Source organism: Gigantopelta aegis, unplaced genomic scaffold, assembly GCF_016097555.1.
Source record: "Gigantopelta aegis isolate Gae_Host unplaced genomic scaffold, Gae_host_genome ctg2762_pilon_pilon, whole genome shotgun sequence".
NCBI classification, from domain to species: Eukaryota; Metazoa; Mollusca; class Gastropoda; order Neomphalida; family Peltospiridae; genus Gigantopelta; species Gigantopelta aegis.
Window position 1 is genome coordinate 5,427 of NW_024533026.1, and position 25,593 is coordinate 31,019.

General features: G+C 29.0%; 2 protein-coding genes across 2 annotated transcripts; both read left to right on the forward strand.

The window, feature by feature from the left end:
• The first annotated feature begins 8,921 nt into the window (after window positions 1-8,921).
• On the forward strand, window positions 8,922-21,500 carry LOC121391638 (fibrillin-3-like). The gene is made up of 25 exons (XM_041523195.1): window positions 8,922-9,003; window positions 10,836-10,958; window positions 11,053-11,175; window positions 11,917-12,039; window positions 12,351-12,473; window positions 12,567-12,689; window positions 13,003-13,125; window positions 13,437-13,559; window positions 13,654-13,776; window positions 13,871-13,993; window positions 14,526-14,648; window positions 14,961-15,083; window positions 15,179-15,301; window positions 15,394-15,516; window positions 15,829-15,951; window positions 17,154-17,276; window positions 17,377-17,482; window positions 17,865-17,947; window positions 18,042-18,164; window positions 18,695-18,817; window positions 18,912-19,034; window positions 19,786-19,902; window positions 20,002-20,124; window positions 20,217-20,338; window positions 21,432-21,500. Exons 1-25 carry the CDS (start codon window positions 8,922-8,924, stop codon window positions 21,498-21,500), a joined length of 2,916 nt encoding a protein of 971 aa, XP_041379129.1.
• A 205-nt stretch (window positions 21,501-21,705) lies between these two features.
• On the forward strand, window positions 21,706-24,099 carry LOC121391639 (latrophilin-like protein LAT-2). The gene is made up of 4 exons (XM_041523196.1): window positions 21,706-21,831; window positions 23,440-23,567; window positions 23,776-23,827; window positions 23,974-24,099. Exons 1-4 carry the CDS (start codon window positions 21,706-21,708, stop codon window positions 24,097-24,099), a joined length of 432 nt encoding a protein of 143 aa, XP_041379130.1.
• Window positions 24,100-25,593: the final 1,494 nt, after the last annotated feature.

Here is a 25,593-nt window from a genome sequence, read left to right on the forward strand (position 1 = left end):
ATTTAGACAATTTGTAGTTATTTCTGTTGTATACATTGACACTATACATCATAAAGATAATTAGGAATTCTTTGTATAAACTTTGACTGAAATACAAAATGGCTGATGAGCAGACACATTTGAACTCTGGAGAACAACCTAGACGAGTGAGAATGAGATGTTGTCTATGAGGAAAAGATACCAATTCTCCTGTGTTCATAATAAAGGAGCTTTTCTGGCTGTAATGTGGAGTGTACTTATCAGTAACTTTGGTATCTACTTATCGTTACTTTTGACGCCACTATCATCTAGTGTTAAAATATTACATAAATTCTCAGCTGTATTTGTTCTAATAGCCATATCTTATCTTTTGTATCCATTTCTAGGATTATTAGGTGAGAAATGGACAAGATACAAAGTCATGATGGTTGGCACTATTATGGTGTTGTCTTAGCTATCCCTTCTTAGTGATGTCCAATGTTATAATCTTAAAATATGATAACATGTCTGTCACAAGGGATTCTTTCATTATTATCATTGCTTTGTTTTTAAGTTTGCTATTTTATCTTGGTCTGGGTATGTTTGAAGCTAACATAGTTCAATTTGGTTCTGATCAACTACAATTTGCTTCTTCAATTAAGCTAAGTAGTTTCGTACGTTGGTTTGTTTGGATTTCTTTCTTTCCTGGAGCTATTGGTACTATAATAGAATCTGTTGTACTAACTCTAGTCCCTCAACATGTAGCATTAGAGTACCATATATGTATTTTACTAGCATTTGGTTTTGTGTTTCATGTTCTCTCATTTATATTGGTTTGTGTTCCAAACATCACATTGCATCTGATCCAGTAAGACGGACAAATCCGGTCATACTAATCTGGAGAGTGATGAAGTATGCTTGGAAACATAAACAACCAGTTAGACGTAGTGCCTTCACTTATGGAGAGCCTCCTCCCTCCAGACTAGACATAGCAAAAGAGAGGTATGGAGGACCATTTACTACTGAACAAGTAGAAGATGTTAAAAGTTTCTGGAACATTTGGTTGATCATTATTGTTCAATTTGGATTTGCTCTTCAGGATAATACATCGCAAGTAACATTCCCATATATGCAACATGCCAGCAATGCTAATGTTACCTTAACTTATATAGAAAATGTAGTTTAGTCTTTCCAACTTCTACAGTGTACTCTGTTGTGGCTGTAGGTATTCCAATCTTTCAGTTTATGATTGTTCCTTGTCTACCTCATTTTTATTCCTAGTATATTGAAACGTATATGGATAGGTTTATTACTTACCCAATTTCAATCAATTGTGTTGTTTGTAATCAGTTTTATACTCACAAGAGATACTTCAAATGCAGGAGGTTTTTGTAGAAATTTATTTTCTCTTGACAATCTTACTATACCATATTATGTATTGCTTGCTCCTCAAATTTTATCTGGGTTCAGTACATTGCTAATCTTTATATCTGGTTTTGAATTTATATTAGCTCAAGGACCTCGTCACATGCAAGGAGTCTTGATTGGATTGTGGTTTATGCAAAGCTTTGTCACCAATATTAATTTAACATTATTGACTTCATCTTTGGGTTGTTACTGGGAATATTATGCTGTTAAGACAGGTGTTGTATTCATTTCTGTCATCTGTTATACTGTTGCTGCATATAAATACATGTATAGACAACGTGATGAACTATCTGATGTTAATGAGAGAGTTATCATTACACAATATACTGAGAGACAATTAGACCGAAAGCAGCAGTTAGATAAAGATGCAAAAAGTAGACGGACATCATTTTATATAATATCAGAAAACACACTTTAATGATGTTTTTACTCATGCAATATATATAATTATGCAACCTTTATTTTTTAATGTTTTTATGCTAAGAATAGTACTTATGTTTCATCTTTATAGTAACACTCATTTTCTTTAAATGTACTAAACCAACAGATTGTCTTTAAAATATGCTACAAAAGCATACAGTATACATATAGAGAGTGTGTAGCAGTTAAATGGGAAATGACTATGTGATATCTGCTCAGAACTCCAATGCTTTTTACTGTTGTCACATTCTAAAACAACTGTTTAGATTGCTTAGATAAATTTAATAGACCTATTATAATAACAGCTTTGTCATATCAGTAGAGGTTGTTGTAAGTTCATAGCAGTTCACATTAAGTTATTACAAGTGGATGCACTAGATGGATGCTAGATCTGATATATCAACTGTAACATTTTTAATAATACTATATATATACATTAACTTTTATAGGATATTTTCTAAATTTAAAACAGCCACTGAATATGTAAACAAGATTTTAAATTACATACTTATATAACCTGATATGAAATAATTATTATGGTACAAACAACCTTATTCAAAAGCAGCAGATCAAGAAATCATATAATGAATAACTACTTTGTCAAAAGCATAGTTTATAGTATACAGTCTGTTTGCTGAGTATCCTTTTATATCTAAATTAAGACAGCTACAAAAATATAACAGCATGAAAGCAGTGTTGTAAATAATGATATATTAGAAACTACCTGTGTTTGTTCAATATGGTAGGTTAAGGTTCTAATGTCCAGACCAAAAATAGTAGATATAATGGATAATAGTCTATTTGTTGCAAACATTATATATACAGTTTTGGTAGGAAAATTAATAGGTGAACCCAGGTTGTTACAAACATTTACAGACTGGTGAATGTCACACAGACTAGGGTGTCTACCCTAAACAACATGCATAAAGGAAGGTTCTAAAAACAGTGCTTTAATCATTTTACATTGAAAAGCTCAGTTGACTCATTTCTCTTATCATCTTTCATGGCATAAACTACATAAAGTATTTATACATAACAATAATGCATCAATAATACAGTTAATACGACAACATTTCTAATAAATGTTACATAGATATTGTCTTTTTATCTATACTCCTCTACCAAGATAGTTCCAAATGTAAGTATATCTGCTAATACAGTTACTGATATGGATATTATACACAACATTAATGTTTTGTATGCTTTCATACCAAAGAGGATGAATAACACTTTTTAATACTTGACAAATGAATGTTGGTCATATGACATTTGGATACACAAATGAAAGAGCTGATATCTGATGTGATAAATTAACTGATAATTCCTAATTATGAACAACTTGATCAAGCATCATTAAGACTAGTTCAGATCAACTTGTCTCTTAGTATAGCCATTCTTAACCAGAACATTGGTAGGAGAGCTGTGTCTTTAATTACAGGGTCTGTATTGTAATATGTTCCATTGGTAACACTGTGTTGTGATTATTGGTTCAAAATCTTAAAAAAGATTTGAGAAGAAATTATAGACAGTGCAATGTTGGGGTAAGACATTAAAAAGTTCCATTCACAATTTCAATTACACTATCAATTGCAGTCCATATAGTTGTGCTCTTTTAGTAGTAATGGTAATCTATTAACAAGAACTGATGGTGGTAGTGCTTATATTGTTTATCCTAACAACTGGAAATCAATCATAGGTTAGTATTATGATATAACGGAGTTTAATTTAATTTATTTACATATATTGAATGATGTTGCTCCACCATTACTTGTGTTGTGGTGGGAAACATTTCTCTGATTGTAGTAGTTGTTATTATAATCATAGACCTAATGATAATTGTGAAGATTACTCTTGCTTGCCATCCCCAGGTAAATAAGTTGTCCTTTTATAGATGCAAATGTAAATATCCATCAATTAATCCTTGTGTAAGCTCTAACAATCATACTGTGGTTTGCATGAATAATATTTATTTGTAAACCCTGAACACTAGTATAGGTATTAGTGTCATTACTCTAACCAAATATACTACTCTATATATGAATTTCACTAAATGTCTGAGTACAAGGGCATTTGTTTGGAATTTCACTTTTAAACAGTCCCAAACATTGTTTTGACACATTATCTATATATATAAATACTCTAGAGAAAGTCAACATATCATACTTTACTTATTATATCAATTTATATGAAAGGTTATTAATTTTTTGACAATGTTTCTGACAACTTTGGAATAGTTACAGCAACAATGGTTTCCTTCCAAAATGTGTGGTAATGGTCACCATGTCTAAAATCTTCTCATTTTAGTAGAAAACTGCTTTTTAGAGAAATTTGACAATTATTCATGGAAATGGCTACACAAAAGCCATACAATTTATTTGTCATAAAAGATATTATGAACAACAAGCACCTTAAAGTTAAAGGACCTTATATAGCAGTAATAATATGACTGATTTGCAGGATGTTCAAAATCTTCAACTAACATATATGATGAAGTAGTCATTCAAAATTAATTTTCACAGCTTAAGATATACAGAAATGGTAGGTTACATTGTTTGTGTGAATACAACAAAGTGGGCCGACCAACAATTACCAGTACTATTTTAATAGTATAACATCATTCATGCTGCCACGCCCAAAGTCAATAAGACAAGGATATATTCATGGCTTGGTTGACTCATTTCCACCCAAGATTAAATTACAACAGCTAAAATATGTTGCTCGAATTTTTGTTAGGGCTCTTGCTTTGCTTATCTTCAAGAGATACAGTAGTTGCTCAAACATGTACACATGGCTCAGTTCGTGTGGTAAGTTACCAATGTGACAAAATGTATATGTATAGTGCTCATTATCTAGTCCTCATCTTCTTCCTATGGAGCTGTTGAAATCTGTTTGGAAAGTACATGGGGTAGTATTGTACTGATTCTGGGATAATAATGATGCTAGTGTTGTCTGTAAACAACTAGGATACTCTCCTTATGGTAAATAATCTTTGCCTAATGTGTTTTACCAGCAGATTATTTTATATTATGCACAGGTGCAGTAGGATCTACTATAGTCTACTATTCCTCATCAGCTATCAAACATAACATCATTGATTTAAATTTGTACTGGTAATGAGAACAGTGTACTGGACTGTCCTTATAATGGTCTCTCTCTCTACTATTGTTCTCTGAGTAAAGATGCTAACATCTTTTGTCAATGTAAGTACTAATTTCCTAGTATACTAAATTATCCTATTTTGTATAGCTATGAGTGTTGCTAATTATAGCAATTGTACTGATGGAGATGTTCGTTTAGTAGGAGGGGCATCACAATATGAAGGGAGAGTTGAAGTGTGTCTTAACAGAGCATGGGGAACAGTCTGTGCATACAATAACTGGGACAGTCAAGAGGCTCAAGTTCTAGTTGTCTGTATTCAGATTAGTGCATTAACAATAGGTAAGCCTTACCATCTTTTAAGATGTGGTATATTTTTATCTCATTGCAAATTTTATCATTATTATTTATTTTAAAGCAAAAGACATAACGTTGTTACAACTAAAATGATACTACTTTAAAAGTTTTTACCAAAAACATTTATTAGTCAAGCATTTAGGAAAAGTAGAAATAAGTTTTAAGTTTAGTATTGACTTCTCAGTCTGAGGAAAGAATCTAATGTAAATTAATAGCATGAGTGGTGATAGTTTCATCTATACATGACCATAAATGTGAAAAGGAAATATGTCATGTTCTCTTGTAGTTTTGAATTCAATCAAAAACTACAAAATAGACTAATTATATTATAGTCTAATTTTTAAATTATGTATGTATTTTGAGAAATTCTGGTTGTGTAATTTGGGATATCTAAGCTAGAGAGTATACAGTAATGCATTGTATGTCCTAACATTTTTGTTATGGGAATGGCACTACTGCCATTGTTGCTATTCAATATCTTTGTGTAGTTTCTGAACTTCTTTATGTCATCGCTCCTAGCTTGTAGTTGATTTAAACATTTGATTTCAGGATACTCTTATGGCTACGTTGAAGACATGGATTCTCACAAGGGACTGGACCTATTCTATTTGGATATGTAGATTGTAATGGAACAGAAGCTAACTTGGTTGAGTGTACGCAGAACTATAACAATACTCATACTTACTGTCAGAGTCACTATTATGATGTAGCTATAGTTTGTGATAGTAAGTACTTTATGTTCTAAATATTAGTAATGTTACCTAATTGAGATAGGCATAGCTTATTCATAGCTTTCATCTAAATAAGTACTACTTGAAGTTGTGTTTAATTATAAGCCAATTCCTGTTCCTTCTTTTTTCTAATCCTACGTCTGTTACAAACCAGCAATTACACCCACCTCAATTGCAGCTACCACAATCAGTGCATCTCTATCACCTTTAGGCAAGCTATAGTTATAGTAAAAACTATAGATAAGAATTGAAGCAGACATAGTTTAAGTGGTGTAACATACAATGGTATTCGGTTTTCCTTCAACAGTTTCATGGTAAATTGTTTCAAAATGTTTAGGCATTGATACATGTAACAATATCTTGATGCAATATTGACTTGATCAATTCTATATTAAAGTGATCTTAATATATAGAATTGATTAATTCAATATTGATTTTATATTGAATCAATCGCTTCAATATTGAATTGATCAGGTCAATATTAGATTGATTGATTCTATATGAATTGATTAGGTTGATATTGTATTAATGTAGTATGTATCAATGCCTAAACAATTTTGAAACAAACAGCATGCCATATTGGGCCACTTGGTATTTATTACCTTCGCTAATCAAAAATCCCTCTGTAGTGAAATACAGACATGCATCAAAGATTTGATTATAAATTTCTACTATCTTATTTACTTTTGTCAAAGCTTTCTCTGTTCTCACAATTGATTTTAATCCTTTTAATTTATGCATCACAAACAAATGCATAAGGAATTGCATGAAACTCTTAGCTAGACATTTAAATATAGAAAGCAGAGCAGATTAAACAGGGAAACCATTTAGAGAAGTCAAAAGTGGATGTAGGGATAAGAATGACAAAAAGTAATACAGAAACAAGGTAGGCATTATATATTGTACACACAAATCCTTATAAAATCCTTACACTACCTGATTGTTACTATATGAACTAAATATGTAGGGATTTGAGAATGTGTAAACACTAGACTGGACTACTGGAATAGAGGACTAATCTTTAAATATTTATGTAGGTGTGACTTAACTAAATAAGCATGTGATGACTACATTGTAGTTTCTTTGCAAGACTGCGTAGGCTAGGCTACTGGTAGCTTAAGTTCATCTTGTAACTCTAGTTAAAGCTTACATTATTACAGCTAGAAACTTTTTTGTTTCTCAATACCTTTCTTATCAAATATACACATGAATTCTGACCTTTTCTGTAGGATTGTCATACACAATTAATGATACAAGCTCATAAAGTTTGTAGTTTTGTTAAGACTTGCAGGACACACATATGTATTTACAAATCCATGAAATAACCCTTGTATATTGTATATTATTATGATTGTGAAAGATCTTACCCTAAGTGGTCTGATGTTGATAACATTAAAAGTTTAACAGTTATATGTTGACAATGTTAACTCCTAACTAAAATGTCAAAATTAGCAAAAAGAATGCATGCAATATTTTAATGAATTTTAATAAATTCACAAATCAAAAAAAAATGATTGTTATTGTTATTATTATTATTATTATTATTATTTATTATTATTATTATCATTACACTATTGTAGTACTTAATATGTAGAAATCATTTCACAGAAACTTGTATTGCCAACTTATACAATCAACTATTTAGCCTATTACTTGATTTTAAATGTATAATTATTGTGTAAAAGGTACAAATAAATTTATAACCTCTATTCACATAAAAATCAAAGGACACAATGATAACTTAATTTTGAATTGTGAATTCACTATGAACACAGCATATCTTGATTTTAATACCAACATTCACCATTATTTCTTTTTACTTTATTAATTTTACTTTTTATATTATTTTATATATTTTGTACAACCATATTAAAGGTTAGTCCAATCCAGTAATCTAGTCTAGATTTTAAAGACTTCTGGATTTTGGTATTTGTGTACAATTTAATATTGCATTGTCATTCTTACATCCACTTTACACTGGATTTTAAAGTGTTCTTATTACTTGTTAATATAATATTCATCAAATCCTTTAAAAGACATAAATGCATGTTCTACTAATACTCATAGACATGTGATCCTAATGCTAACTGTATCAACACTGCTGGCAACACTGCATGTACTTGTAACAGTGGATATGAAGGAAATGGAGAGTTGTGTACAGGTTTGTGTTTTATTAGACAAATACATGAACATTAATAACATAATTAAAAGAAATAATGAGTAATTTTTAATGCAATATTAATTCCATCTTTAGACATAAATGAATGTTCTACTAATACTCATAACTGTGATAGTAATGCTACCTGTATCAACACTGCTGGAAATTTTACTTGTACTTGTAACACTGGATATGAAGGAAATGGAGAGTTTTGTACAGGTTTGTAGTTTTACTATATAAAAAAAATTAATAACAAATTGATAAAATATATTAATAAAATATCAATATAAATTTTCTTTAGACATTGATGAATGCTTAACAAATACTCATAACTGTGATATTATTGCTACCTGTATCAACACTGCTGGAAGTTTCACATGTACTGAATATGAAGGAAGTGGACAGTCATCTACAGGTTTTTCATTTATTAAAGTAGACAATTCTTTGTCAATACTGCATATACTGATCATTAATCTTAAAAACTAAGGTAGACTAGAGTTAATCTCATTCATTTCTAGATGTAGATGAATGTTCTACTAATACTCATAACTGTGATGCTAATGCTACATGTACCAAAACTGCCAGTAATTTTACATGTACATGTAACACTGGATATGAAGGAAATGGCCAGTCATGTACAGGTTTGTAGTTTATCATATATATACAAGCTCACTTATATGAAGTGAAGAAAACTATTGTCCATTTATTATCATAATATGAATTATCTTTAGACATAGATGAATGTTCAACTAATACTCATAACTGTGATAGTAATGCTACCTGTATCAACACTGCTGGCAATTTTACTTGTACTTGTAACACTGGATATGAAGGAAATGGAGAGTTCATGTACAGGTTTGTAGTTTATTAGTAATATACATGAACATTAATAACAAAATCAAGAGAAATAATGAGTAATTTTAAATATAATATTAATTCCATTCTTTAGACATAGATGAATGCTTAACTAATACTCATAACTGTGATAGTAATGCTACCTGTATCAACACTGCTGGCAATTTCACATGTACTTGTAACACTGGATATGAAGGAAATGGAGAGTCATGTACAGGTTTGTTTTTTATTAGTAATATACATGAACATTAATAACAAAATCAAGAGAAATAATGAGTAATTTTAAATATATTATTAATTCCATTCTTTAGACATAGATGAATGTTTAACTAATACTCATAACTGTGATAGTAATGCTACCTGTATCAACACTGCTGGAAATTTCACATGTACTTGTAACACTGGATATGAAGGAAATGGAGAGTTTTGTACAGGTTTGTAGTTTATTAGAAATATGCATTAACATTAATAACAAAATTAAGAGAAATAATGAACAATTTTTAATATAATATTACTTCAATTCTTTAGACATAGATGAATGTTTAACTAATACTCATAACTGTGATAGTAATGCTACCTGTATCAACACTGCTGGCAATTTTACATGTACTTGTAACACTGGATATGAAGGAAATGGAGAGTCATGTACAGGTTTGTAGTTTATTAGTAATATACTTTAACATTAATAACAAAATCAAGAGAAATAATGAGTAATTTTTAATATAATATTAATTCCAATTCTTTAGACATAGATGAATGCTTAACTAATACTCATAACTGTGATAGTAATGCTACCTGTATCAACACTGCTGGAAATTTTACATGTACTTGTAACACTGGATATGAAGGAAATGGAGAGTTTTGTACAGGTTTGTAGTTTATTAGAAATATGATCATTAATGTTAATAACAAAATTAACAGAAATAATGAACAATTTTTAATATAATATTACTTCAATTCTTTAGACATAGATGAATGTTTAACTAATACTCATAACTGTGATAGTAATGCTACCTGTATCAACACTGCTGGCAATTTTACATGTACTTGTAACACTGGATATGAAGGAAATGGAGAGTCATGTACAGGTTTGTAGTTTATTAGTAATATACATTAACATTAATAACAAAATCAAGAGAAATAATGAGTAATTTTAAATATAATATTAATTCAATTCTTTAGACATAGACGAATGCTTAACTAATACTCATAACTGTGATAGTAATGCTACCTGTATCAACACTGCTGGAAATTTTACATGTACTTGTAACACTGGATATGAAGGAAATGGAGAGTCATGTACAGGTTTGTAGTTTATTAGTAATATACATGATGTTAATAACAAAATCAAGAGAAATAATGAGTAATTTTAAATATAATATTACTTCCATTCTTTAGACATAGATGAATGCTTAACTAATACTCATAACTGTGATAGTAATGCTACCTGTATCAACACTGCTGGCAATTTTACTTGTACTTGTAACACTGGATATGAAGGAAATGGAGAGTCATGTACAGGTTTGTAGTTTATTAGTAATATACATGAACATTAATAACAAAATCAAGAGAAATAATGAGTAATTTTAAATATAATATTAATTCCATTCTTTAGACATAGACGAATGCTTAACTAATACTCATAACTGTGATAGTAATGCTACCTGTATCAACACTGCTGGAAATTTCACATGTACTTGTAACACTGGATATGAAGGAAATGGAGAGTCATGTACAGGTTTGTAGTTTATTAGCAATATACATTAACATTAATAACAAAATTAAGAGAAATAATGAGTAATTTTTAATATAATATTAATTCCATTCTTTAGACATAGATGAATGCTTAACTAATACTCATAACTGTGATAGTAATGCTACCTGTATCAACACTGCTGGCAATTTCACATGTACTTGTAACACTGGATATGAAGGAAATGGAGAGTTTTGTACAGGTTTGTAGTTTATTAGTAATATACATGAACATTAATAGCAAAATCAAGAGAAATAATGAGTAATTTTAAATATAATATTAATTCCATTTTTTAGACATAGACGAATGCTTAACTAATACTCATAACTGTGATAGTAATGCTACCTGTATCAACACTGCTGGCAATTTCACATGTACTTGTAACACTGGATATGAAGGAAATGGAGAGTTGTGTACAGGTTTGTAGTTTATTAGTAATATACATAACATTAATAACAAAATCAAGAGAAATAATGAGTAATTTTTAATATAATATTAATTCCATTCTTTAGACATAGACGAATGCTTAACTAATACTCATAACTGTGATAGTAATGCTACCTGTATCAACACTGCTGGAAATTTCACATGTACTTGTAACACTGGATATGAAGGAAATGGAGAGTCATGTACAGGTTTGTAGTTTATTAGTAATATTTAATGTTAATAAGCAAAATTAACAGAAATAATGAACAATTTTTAATATAATATTACTTCAATTCTTTAGACATAGATGAATGTTTAACTAATACTCATAACTGTGATAGTAATGCTACCTGTATCAACACTGCTGGCAATTTTACATGTACTTGTAACACTGGATATGAAGGAAATGGAGAGTCATGTACAGGTTTGTAGTTTATTAGTAATATAGATAAAATTAATAGCAAAATTAAGAGAAATAATGAACAATTTTTAATATAATATTACTTCCATTCTTTAGACATAGATGAATGTTTAACTAATACTCATAACTGTGATAGTAATGCTACCTGTATCAACACTGCTGGAAATTTTACATGTACTTGTAACACTGGATATGAAGGAAATGGAGAGTCATGTACAGGTTTGTAGTTTATTAGTAATATACATTAACATTAATAACAAAATCAAGAGAAATAATGAGTAATTTTTAATATAATATTAATTCAATTCTTTAGACATAGATGAATGTTTAACTAATACTCATAACTGTGATAGTAATGCTACCTGTATCAACACTGCTGGCAATTTTACATGTACTTGTAACACTGGATATGAAGGAAATGGAGAGTCATGTACAGGTTTGTAGTTTATTAGTAATATACATGAACATTAATAACAAAATCAAGAGAAATAATGAGTAATTTTAAATATAATATTAATTCCATTTTTTAGACATAGATGAATGCTTAACTAATACTCATAACTGTGATAGTAATGCTACCTGTATCAACACTGCTGGAAATTTCACTTGTACTTGTAACACTGGATATGAAGGAAATGGAGATTTTTGTACAGGTTTGTAGTTTATTAGTAATATGCATTAATGTTAATACCAAAATTAACAGAAATAATGAACAATTTTTAATATAATATTACTTCAATTCTTTAGACATAGATGAATGTTTAACTAATACTCATAACTGTGATAGTAATGCTACCTGTATCAACACTGCTGGCAATTTCACATGTACTTGTAACACTGGATATGAAGGAAATGGAGAGTCATGTACAGGTTTGTAGTTTATTAGTAATATACATGAACATTAATAACAAAATCAAGAGAAATAATGAGTAATTTAAATATAATATTAATTCCATTCTTTAGACATAGACGAATGCTTAACTAATACTCATAACTGTGATAGTAATGCTACCTGTATCAACACTGCTGGAAATTTTACATGTACTTGTAACACTGGATATGAAGGAAATGGAGAGTTTTGTACAGGTTTGTAGTTTATTAGTAATATACATTAACATTAATATACAAAATTAAGAGAAATAATGAACAATTTTTAATATAATATTAATTTCAATTCTTTAGACATAGATGAATGTTTAACTAATACTCATAACTGTGATAGTAATGCTACCTGTATCAACACTGCTGGAAATTTCACATGTACTTGTAACACTGGATATGAAGGAAATGGAGAGTCATGTACAGGTTTGTAGTTTATTAGTAATATACATGAACATTAATAACAAAATCAAGAGAAATAATGATTAATTTTAAATATAATATTAATTCCATTTTTTAGACATAGATGAATGTTTAACTAATACTCATAACTGTGATAGTAATGCTACCTGTATCAACACTGCTGGAAATTTCACATGTACTTGTAACACTGGATATGAAGGAAATGGAGAGTCATGTACAGGTTTGTAGTTTATTAGAAATATACTTTAATGTTAATAGCAAAATCAACAGAAATAATGAACAATTTTTAATATAATATTAATTCAATTCTTTAGACATAGATGAATGCTTAACTAATACTCATAACTGTGATAGTAATGCTACCTGTATCAACACTGCTGGAAATTTCACATGTACTTGTAACACTGGATATGAAGGAAATGGAGAGTCATGTACAGGTTTGTAGTTTATTAGTAATATACATTAACATTAATAACAAAATCAAGAGAAATAATGAACAATTTTTAATATAATATTAATTCCATTTTTTAGACATAGATGAATGTTTAACTAATACTCATAACTGTGATAGTAATGCTACCTGTATCAACACTGCTGGAAATTTTACATGTACTTGTAACACTGGATATGAAGGAAATGGAGAGTCATGTACAGGTTTGTAGTTTATTAGTAATATACATGAATGTTAATAACAAAATTAAGAGAAATAATGAGTAATTTTTAATATAATATTAATTCAATTCTTTAGACATAGATGAATGCTTAACTAATACTCATAACTGTGATAGTAATGCTACCTGTATCAACACTGCTGGAAATTTTACATGTACTTGTAACACTGGATATGAAGGAAATGGAGAGTTTTGTACAGGTTTGTAGTTTATTAGTAATATACATTAACATTAATAACAAAATCAAGAGAAATAATGAACAATTTTTAATATAATATTAATTCAATTCTTTAGACATAGATGAATGTTTAACTAATACTCATAACTGTGATAGTAATGCTACCTGTATCAACACTGCTGGCAATTTCACATGTACTTGTAACACTGGATATGAAGGAAATGGAGAGTCATGTACAGGTTTGTAGTTTATTAGTAATATACATGAACATTAATAGCAAAATCAAGAGAAATAATGAGTAATTTTAAATATAATATTAATTCCATTCTTTAGACATAGATGAATGCTTAACTAATACTCATAACTGTGATAGTAATGCTACCTGTATCAACACTGCTGGAAATTTCACATGTACTTGTAACACTGGATATGAAGGAAATGGAGAGTTTGTACAGGTTTGTAGTTTATTAGATCATTAATATACATTAACATTAATAACAAAATCAACAGAAATAATGAACAATTTTTAATATAATATTACTTCAATTCTTTAGACATAGATGAATGTTTAACTAATACTCATAACTGTGATAGTAATGCTACCTGTATCAACACTGCTGGAAATTTCACATGTACTTGTAACACTGGATATGAAGGAAATGGAGAGTTTTGTACAGGTTTGTAGTTTATTAGTAATATACATGAACATTAATAACAAAATCAAGAGAAATAATGAAGTAATTTTAATATAATATTACTTCAATTTTTTAGACATAGATGAATGCTTAACTAATACTCATAACTGTGATAGTAATGCTACCTGTATCAACACTGCTGGCAATTTCACATGTACTTGTAACACTGGATATGAAGGAAATGGAGAGTCATGTACAGGTTTGTAGTTTATTAGTAATATACATGAACATTAATAACAAAATCAAGAGAAATAATGAGTAATTTTAAATATAATATTAATTCCATTCTTTAGACATAGATGAATGCTTAACTAATACTCATAACTGTGATAGTAATGCTACCTGTATCAACACTGCTGGAAATTTTACATGTACTTGTAACACTGGATATGAAGGAAATGGAGATTTCATGTACAGGTTTGTAGTTTATTAGTAATATACATGAATGTTAATAACAAAATCAAGAGAAATAATGAACAATTTTTAATATAATATTAATTCCATTCTTTAGACATAGATGAATGCTTAACTAATACTCATAACTGTGATAGTAATGCTACCTGTATCAACACTGCTGGCAATTTCACATGTACTTGTAACACTGGATATGAAGGAAATGGAGAGTCATGTACAGGTTTGTAGTTTATTAGTAATATACATTAACATTAATAACAAAATTAAGAGAAATAATAAGTAAAGTTTTAATATAATATTAATTCCATTCTTTAGACATAGATGAATGCTTAACTAATACTCATAACTGTGATAGTAATGCTACCTGTATCAACACTGCTGGCAATTTTACATGTACTTGTAACACTGGATATGAAGGAAATGGAGAGTCATGTACAGGTTTGTAGTTTATTAGAAATATAATTAATGTTAATACAAAATCAAGAGAAATAATGAACAATTTTTAATATAATATTAATTCCATTCTTTAGACATAGATGAATGCTTAACTAATACTCATAACTGTGATAGTAATGCTACCTGTATCAACACTGCTGGTAATTTCACATGTACTTGTAACACTGGATATGAAGGAAATGGAGAGTCATGTACAGGTTTGTAGTTTATTAGTAATATACATGAACATTAATAACAAAATCAAGAGAAATAATGAGTAATTTTAAATATAATATTAATTCCATTCTTTAGACATAGACGAATGCTTAACTAATACTCATAACTGTGATAGTAATGCTACCTGTATCAACACTGCTGGTAATTTCACATGTACTTGTAACACTGGATATGAAGGAAATGGAGAGTTCATGTACAGGTTTGTAGTTTATTAGTAATATACATGAACATTAATAACAAAATTAAGAGAAATAATGAGTAATTTTTAATATAATATTAATTCCATTCTTTAGACATAGATGAATGTTTAACTAATACTCATAACTGTGATAGTAATGCTACCTGTATCAACACTGCTGGTAATTTCACATGTACTTGTAACACTGGATATGAAGGAAATGGAGAGTCATGTACAGGTTTGTAGTTTATTAGTAATATACAACATTAATCAAGAGAAATAATTAGTAATTTTAAATATAATATTAATTCCATTCTTTAGACATAGATGAATGCTTAACTAATACTCATAACTGTGATAGTAATGCTACCTGTATCAACACTGCTGGAAATTTCACATGTACTTGTAACACTGGATATGAAGGAAATGGAGAGTTTTGTACAGGTTTGTAGTTTATTAGTAATATACATTAACATTAATAACAAAATCAAGATCTCAAAATGAACAATTTTTAATATAATATTAATTCCATTTTTTAGACATAGATGAATGTTAACTAATACTCATAACTGTGATAGTAATGCTACCTGTATCAACACTGCTGGAAATTTTACATGTACTTGTAACACTGGATATGAAGGAAATGGCCAGTTATGTACAGGTTTGTAGTTTATTAGAAATATACATTAGCATTAATAACAAAATCAAGAGAAATAATGAGTAAATTTTTAATATAATATATCAAGAGAAATAATGAGTATTTTAAATATATTAATTCCATTCTTTAGACATAGATGAATGTTTAACTAATACTCATAACTGTGATAGTAATGCTACCTGTATCAACACTGCTGGAAATTTCACATGTACTTGTAACACTGGATATGAAGGAAATGGAGAGTCATGTACAGGTTTGTAGTTTATTAGTAATATACATGAACATTAATAACAAAATTAAGAGAAATAATGAGTAATTTTAAATATAATATTAATTCCATTCTTTAGACATAGATGAATGCTTAACTAATACTCATAACTGTGATAGTAATGCTACCTGTATCAACACTGCTGGCAATTTCACATGTACTTGTAACACTGGATATGAAGGAAATGGAGAGTCATGTACAGGTTTGTAGTTTATTAGTAATATACATGAACATTAATAACAAAATTAAGAGAAATAATGAAGTAATTTTAAATATAATATTAATTCCATTCTTTAGACATAGATGAATGTTTAACTAATACTCATAACTGTGATAGTAATGCTACCTGTATCAACACTGCTGGCAATTTCACATGTACTTGTAACACTGGATATGAAGGAAATGGAGAGTCATGTACAGGTTTGTAGTTTATTAGTAATATACATGAACATTAATAACAAAATCAAGAGAAATAATGAGTAATTTTTAATATAATATTAATTCCATTCTTTAGACATAGATGAATGCTTAACTAATACTCATAACTGTGATAGTAATGCTACCTGTATCAACACTGCTGGCAATTTCACATGTACTTGTAACACTGGATATGAAGGAAATGGAGAGTCATGTACAGGTTTGTAGTTTATTAGTAATATACATGAACATTAATAACAAAATCAAGAGAAATAATGAGTAATTTTAAATATAATATTAATTCCATTCTTTAGACATAGATGAATGCTTAACTAATACTCATAACTGTGATAGTAATGCTACCTGTATCAACACTGCTGGCAATTTCACATGTACTTGTAACACTGGATATGAAGGAAATGGAGAGTCATGTACAGGTTTGTAGTTTATTAGTAATATACATGAACATTAATAACAAAATCAAGAGAAATAATGAGTAATTTTAAATATAATATTAATTCCATTCTTTAGACATAGATGAATGCTTAACTAATACTCATAACTGTGATAGTTATGCTACCTGTATCAACACTGCTGGAAGTTTCACATGTACTGAATATGACTGGAAGTGGACAGTCATCTACAGGTTTTTCATTTATTAAATTAGACAAATTCTTTGTCAATATTGCATATACTGATCATTAATCATTATATACAAAACGTTCAAGGTAAAGTAATGAACAATTTTAATATTCATTCCATTCTTTAGACATAGATGAATGTTAACTAATACTCATAACTGTGATAGTAATGCTACCTGTATCAACACTGCTGGTAATTTCACATGTACTTGTAACACTGGATATGAAGGAAATGGAGAGTCATGTACAGGTTTGTAGTTTATTAGTAATATACATGAACATTAATAACAAAATCAAGAGAAATAATGGTTAATTTTAAATATAATATTAATTCATTTTTTTAGACATAGATGAATGCTTAACTAATACTCATAACTGTGATAGTAATGCTACCTGTATCAACACTGCTGGCAATTTCACATGTACTTGTAACACTGGATATGAAGGAAATGGAGAGTTGTGTACAGGTTTGTAGTTTATTAGTAATATACATGAACATTAATAACAAAATCAAGAGAAATAATGAGTAATTTTAAATATAATATTAATTCCATTTTTTAGACATAGATGAATGTTTAACTAATACTCATAACTGTGATAGTAATGCTACCTGTATCAACACTGCTGGTAATTTCACATGTACTTGTAACACTGGATATGAAGGAAATGGAGAGTCATGTACAGGTTTGTAGTTTATTAGTAATATACAATGTTAATATACAAAATAATAAGAGAAATAATGGGTAATTTTTAATATAATATTAATTCAATTCTTTAGACATAGATGAATGCTTAACTAATACTCATAACTGTGATAGTAATGCTACCTGTATCAACACTGCTGGCAATTTCACATGTACTTGTAACACTGGATATGAAGGAAATGGAGAGTCATGTACAGGTTTGTAGTTTATTAGTAATATACATGAACATTAATAACAAAATTAAGAGAAATAATCAAAGTAATTTTAAATATAATATTAATTCCATTTTTTAGACATAGATGAATGCTTAACTAATACTCATAACTGTGATAGTAATGCTACCTGTATCAACACTGCTGGCAATTTTACATGTACTTGTAACACTGGATATGAAGGAAATGGAGAGTCATGTACAGGTTTGTAGTTTATTAGTAATATACATGAATGTTAATAGCAAAATCAAGAGAAATAATGAGTAATTTTAAATATAATATTAATTCCATTCTTTAGACATAGATGAATGCTTAACTAATACTCATAACTGTGATAGTAATGCTACCTGTATCAACACTGCTGGCAATTTCACATGTACTTGTAACACTGGATATGAAGGAAATGGAGAGTCATGTACAGGTTTGTAGCTTATTAGTATAATATACATGAACATTAATAACAAAATCAAGAGAAATAATGAGTAATTAATAAAATATAATATTAATTCCATTTTTTAGACATAGATGAATGCTTAACTAATACTCATAACTGTGATAGTAATGCTACCTGTATCAACACTGCTGGCAATTTCACATGTACTTGTAACACTGGATATGAAGGAAATGGAGAGTCATGTACAGGTTTGTAGCTTATTAGTAATATACATGAACATTAATAACAAAATCAAGAGAAATAATGAGTAATTTTAAATATAATATTAATTCCATTTTTTTAGACATAGATGAATGCTTAACTAATACTCATAACTGTGATAGTAATGCTACCTGTATCAACACTGCTGGTAATTTCACATGTACTTGTAACACTGGATATGAAGGAAATGGAGAGTCATGTACAGGTTTGTAGTTTATTAGTAATATACATGAACATTAATAACAAAATCAAGAGAAATAATGAGTAATTTTAAATATAATATTAATTCCATTCTTTAGACATAGATGAATGCTTAACTAATACTCATAACTGTGATAGTAATGCTACCTGTATCAACACTGCTGGCAATTTCACATGTACTTGTAACACTGGATATGAAGGAAATGGAGAGTTGTGTACAGGTTTGTAGTTTATTAGTAATATACATACAACATTAATAACAAAATCAAGAGAAATAATGGGTAATTTTAAATATAATATTAATTCCATTCTTTAGACATAGATGAATGTTTAACTAATACTCATAACTGTGATAGTAATGCTACCTGTATCAACACTGCTGGCAATTTCACATGTACTTGTAACACTGGATATGAAGGAAATGGAGAGTCATGTACAGGTTTGTAGTTTATTAGTAATATACATGAACATTAATAAAAAATCAAGAGAAATAATGAGTAATTTTAAATATAATATTAATTCCATTTTTTAGACATAGACGAATGCTTAACTAATACTCATAACTGTGATAGTAATGCTACCTGTATCAACACTGCTGGCAATTTCACATGTACTTGTAACACTGGATATGAAGGAAATGGAGAGTCATGTACAGGTTTGTAGCTTATTAGTAATATACATGAACATTATAACAAAATCAAGAGAAATAATGAGTATTTTAAATATAATATTAAATCCATTTTTTAGACATAGACGAATGCTTAACTAATACTCATAACTGTGATAGTAATGCTACCTGTATCAACACTGCTGGTAATTTCACATGTACTTGTAACACTGGATATGAAGGAGATATAAGTCATGTACAGGTTTGTAGTTTATTAGTAATATACATGAACATTTTAACGAAATCAAGAGAAATAATTAGTAATTTTAAATATAATATTAATTCCATTTTTTAGACATAGATGAATGCTTAACTAATACTCATAACTGTGATAGTAATGCTACCTGTATCAACACTGCTGGCAATTTTCACATGTACTTGTAACACTGGATATGAAGGAAATGGAGAATCGTGTAAAGGTTTGTAGTTTATTAGAAATATACATATTATTAATAGCAAAATCAAGAGAAATAATAGACAATTTTATAATATAATATTAATTCAATTATATAGACATAGATGAATGCTTAACTAATACTCATAACTGTGATAGTAATGCTACCTGTATCAACACTGCTGGCAATTTCACATGTACTTGTAACACTGGATATGAAGGAAATGGACAATCATGTGCAGGTTTGTGGTTTGTTATTTAGATGAAATTAATAATGCAGATATAAATAAAGAAAAATAAAGTACATGTCGATGTAGGGGGGGCTAATATCATTATTTTATAATGTGTGTAAACAAGATAGTTCCTATGACATTTTGACCACACCTACATAATAGCACTTGTACAAACACTGAATGTTAGTTAAAATGAATTTATAGTTTTAAATGGTTGCCTTGTTTGGTTAACTACTTTTCATTTTTCAAAAAATGTGTTATTTTTTTTGTACTTAAAACATTTATGTCAGCAGCATGTTCTTTGACAGCCCTAAGTAGTGTTAAATAATACAGTATACTTTCTTCTTCTTTTTAATATCTTATGTTTGTTACAAAGCAGCAACTGTAACCAGCTCAATTGTACTTATCACAACCAGTACTATTTCTTCTTCTCCATCACCTTCAGGTAAGTCAGCACACACAATAGTGATATCATTCTACACTTTACAATGATATAGTTATTGTACTTTGTGCAAGTGAGGTAGATTCTGTGTATAACCTTTTGTGGGACATAACGTATGTTGGAAATATTATTACCAAATATTGTCCACCTAGAAGATCAGGTAAATTGTGTTCTGTATTTAGCATTGAGTAGATATATCTACAATGGTTGTTATGTTTATGTATAGGTAATATCAGTAGACAATGTACTAGTAATGGACTATGGTCTGAGATCAATCAAAGTGCTTGCCCTTTAGTGCAATTGATAGAAGATTTTGATAAAGTAATGTTGAACACAGCATGCAAAAGATCATGTTTAAAAATGTATCTATTGTTTACAATACCACTTCATTATAAATGATATTTCTTTTCTTTAGTTGAAAAAAATAACTTCTAATAACACAAACATTACATCACAAGAACAGAATGATGTTATCAACAACATTACTCAAAATATTGTTAATGTCACACAAACAGTATTTAACAACATCAGATGTCATCACTATTAACAAAATTGTAGATACATCAATTGTCATTCTTACATCTAACATTGGTGATACTAGTGTTACTAATCCCTTCCTTGTATCTGTAAGCATTAATGTTGTTTAAGTACAAAGCCTTGTTAATTAAATATGACTTCTTTATTGCTCCAGGAAATTCTTGACATTTTTAATAACCTACTAGATGACCAGCCATACTGATGAATTGTCACAACTTAACGTTTGTAACATGAAACAAACTACATTACATATTTTAGTGTGTATTTTCCAAATACAGGATGATTTTGGAGGGGAGAAGCTAATGAGCAACATTGAGGATTATGGCAAATATGCAGGAAATTCTTAGTTTACTATGATAATATTACTAATGATACATTTGCAGCTGAAAAAAGAAAAATTTAGGTGATTTTTGTCAATATGCATCACTAATATTATGTTTCATTGTACCATAGTATTTCAGGCAGATATTCAGGACAAATATCGTCTTAGTGATGTCGTTTTTTCCTCTTACTTCCAAGTTATCCGTTTATACTGTTAATGATAGTTTATCTCATGTAAGAATACCATATCAACATCTTGAAGATCGCCAAACAGAAGGTTTGTTTTAATATTCCTAATATTTGTCTTTTTTTATCAATTTCATTTTAAGACAACAAAGTTGCTGTAATAAATGCATTAATTAACAACATTGCTGAAGTTCTCCCAACAAGTTTAACAAAGTCAGCATTATTACTCTTTTCTGATTGGCTTGATTCAATTTCTGTAGTTTTACTGAGAATGTTCCAGTGACACAAGTTATTACAACTCAAGTTATCTCTAGTAACACTTCTAGCCAAATTCCTGGTATTAAATTTCACCACTGTACCAGTATGTAACATATAATTTTGCTAGCTCTATATATAGCTACTTCAGTATAGTTACTGTAAATGTTTAGTCAAAAATTTGTTCTTTACTTATAACAAATGATTTTGTTAGCCGTATAGCATGCTAATGGAATATATTTACAATAATGTTTAATCAAACTTGTTCTTTACTTATCACTTAGTTTCAAAATGCATCAAATCCACGATGTGCATTTTGGACTTTTCAACGCAAGTTTTCCATCTAGCTATTATATTATCATTATATATATCTGTTATATTTAATAGGGCCAATAGTAATGGTACCTGGTCTACAGATGGTATTGAGTTAGTGTCTATCAAATATAAAAATAACAAAGAAAGGGATTCAGTATAACCTAATATGTAATAGCAGTCACATAACTCCCTTTGTTGTATTAGTGGATTTACATGGAGTGGAGGTAGACATACCTTATATCATATGTGCAAGTACATGATATTTCTGTACCTTAATTCATTCTATAGATTCCAAAAGATGAGTACATTGCTCTAGAGGTAGTGACATATGTTGGTCTCACTGTTTCGAGTATTTGTTTTGTATCTTAACTATCATTGTTTTACTAACTCTCAAGTAAATGACAGTATAACAATTTATAGGTTCGTCATATATATCTACATTTTACAGAAAAGAACTCATTCAAAATGTTCAGTATTTAGTGCATTTTAATTTGAGCATAGCTCTGCTTGGTGGCTATGTCATTTTTATATTTGGTATTGATGATAAAGTTATTGATTTAACTAGCTCAAAGGTACATACAAAATTTGTTCTTTATTTATATTCACATGGTATTTTTCAGATTGGTTGTGGATTCATAGCAGCTCTTCTTCATTACTTCTTTTTAGCTGCTTTCTGTTGGATGTTATGTGAAGGCATCATGTTGTTTTTACAACTAGTTATTGTATTCTCTTCAATTTCTAAAAGATGGTATCTTTACCTGCTCATTGGATGGGGTAATAAACATTTTGATACGATAGTATTATTTCTTGTATATAGGTCTACCAATTATTCCTGTGGGTGTATCAGTGAGTATACTTTATGAAAATTATGGTGTGCTTGGGAAATAGTAAGTTAGTATAAAAGTATTAATTATTTTATAATATTGTCCACCATGTAGTTGTTGGATTGATTTCAGTAGACGGGCTGTTATATGGGCTTTTCTAGGACCAGCATTGTTGATTATTTTGGTAATTAAATAGATAGTTAGATAAATATTAAGAGAGAGACCAACAGATGAAAAACTGGACTATGTAACAGTTATTAGATAGATGGATACTGTGATGTGTATTATTACAAATTATTATTAAGGTGTATTATTACAAATTGCACATAGATCAATATTGTACTGCTGATGTTAGCTATTCCAGCAATGGTACGCTATTATAAAAGACGACAAAAACACAGTCGAATAAAAGACAAGAAAAAAAGGAGATATTATCAGGTGTTGAAGCATTGTTGACTTTGTTAATTTCATTTACCTTTATTGTTAGAAAGAAGAAAAAACTATCATTGGGTCACTAATATTGCTTCCTTTATTGGGAATAACCTGGCCACTTGGTCTGTTTGTAATCAATCGTCATGCTACAGTGTTTGCTTGGTTGTTCACTATCTTTTCAACTTTTCAGTAATATAATGATGCATTTGGAAGTTTTATAACTTTTAACTTTAGGGATGTTTCATTTTCATATTCAATGTGATAAGAATTGAGAAGGTATATAACACAGATTCTTGTAATTTGATATATTATATATTTTTATAGATTAAGAAATGCCTTGTTTCAAATGTGTTGTCCAAAGCTATCAAAGGTATAAACTATGATAATGATTATTATTGTGGATTGTATATTGCTGTAGAAATCAAGACAGCAGGAAGCATTAATCTAGGCAGAACAGAAAGAATCATAGCCAACACATGTCTAACTTTGACAATTTGGTTCATTAACGTACCATTACTTTAATTACTGTTACCAACTTAATTACTTGCCATTGTTATAGAAAATTTTGTATCTTGTTTGTTTTTTGATAAAAATTATTCACTAGCACATTATTATCATAGCTATAGGTTAAGTGATACTATTTAGTATATACAGGTGTATAGTCTTATCAAAGCTATTGTAAAAAACAAAATATAGCTGCTATTTCACTTTAATTTTCATAAAACATTTTTTCTACAATGTAATGCACATTATAGTTATGATAGCTTTTAAATATCATAATTAGGACAGCTGTGACATGCCCATGATAATTATACTGCATGCAGTAGGTTTGAATGGGTATAATTGATAGTGGATCTAATACATACACAATACTATAGCAAACCTTATCAGCTTCTCCTCCACAACTCACTCTATACATGGAATTCAAATATTCCATAAACTCATATCATAACATCATATGAATTCATATTTACTTTATCATACATGTTATATGATGTACTCCAATTTCTGCAAATACTATATAATTAATGTACACATGTATTGGCTGTGAACTCATTTTTAATTAAGATCCTTAAAATCAAACAACTTTAATGAATATTTGGATACTTTCGATTATCTTTTGCTGGACTACTTTATATATGTAGTCATTATTAGCTCAGTTTCATAAAGAATTTGTTTTTGGCTTTAAATCTGAACAATGGTCAAAATATAAACCCATAAATAGTAAAACATTATAAGTATCATACTTTAAAATGACTTATTGCAAGTAAATCAAATGATTACATTTTCATTGTGATGATCACTGAAGGATATATGACATGTGGTGATCAGAAGTCAAAGACTACAAAAATTCACAAAGTTACACAGAATCTATTTAAAAAAAATTCAAATAACAATGAAAGTTAGAGCAGTGATTATCCCTACATCTATCAAATGACCAACAACCAGTGGAAATATTTGTGTAATGTCATTGGAAACTTCACCAAATTTCGTTATATTCTTCAGTCATTCAGCATT

What these genes read in the sequence shown, in the direction of transcription:
- LOC121391638 (XM_041523195.1), top strand. Translation starts at nt 8,922, where the DNA reads ATGCTACCTGTATCAACACTGCTGGCAATTTTACTTGTACTTGTAACA. An exon ending in AAATGGAGAGTCATGTACAG is followed by an intron (nt 13,126 to 13,436) that starts GTTTGTAGTTTA and finishes TCCATTTTTTAG; the next exon opens with ACATAGATGAATGTTTAACT. An exon ending in GAGATATAAGTCATGTACAG is followed by an intron (nt 20,339 to 21,431) that starts GTTTGTAGTTTA and finishes GTTTATGTATAG; the next exon opens with GTAATATCAGTAGACAATGT.
- LOC121391639 (XM_041523196.1), top strand. Translation starts at nt 21,706, where the DNA reads ATGTCACACAAACAGTATTTAACAACATCAGATGTCATCACTATTAAC. An exon ending in CTAATCCCTTCCTTGTATCT is followed by an intron (nt 21,832 to 23,439) that starts GTAAGCATTAAT and finishes GGTATTTTTCAG; the next exon opens with ATTGGTTGTGGATTCATAGC. An exon ending in TCTTCAATTTCTAAAAGATG is followed by an intron (nt 23,568 to 23,775) that starts GTATCTTTACCT and finishes GATTGATTTCAG; the next exon opens with TAGACGGGCTGTTATATGGG.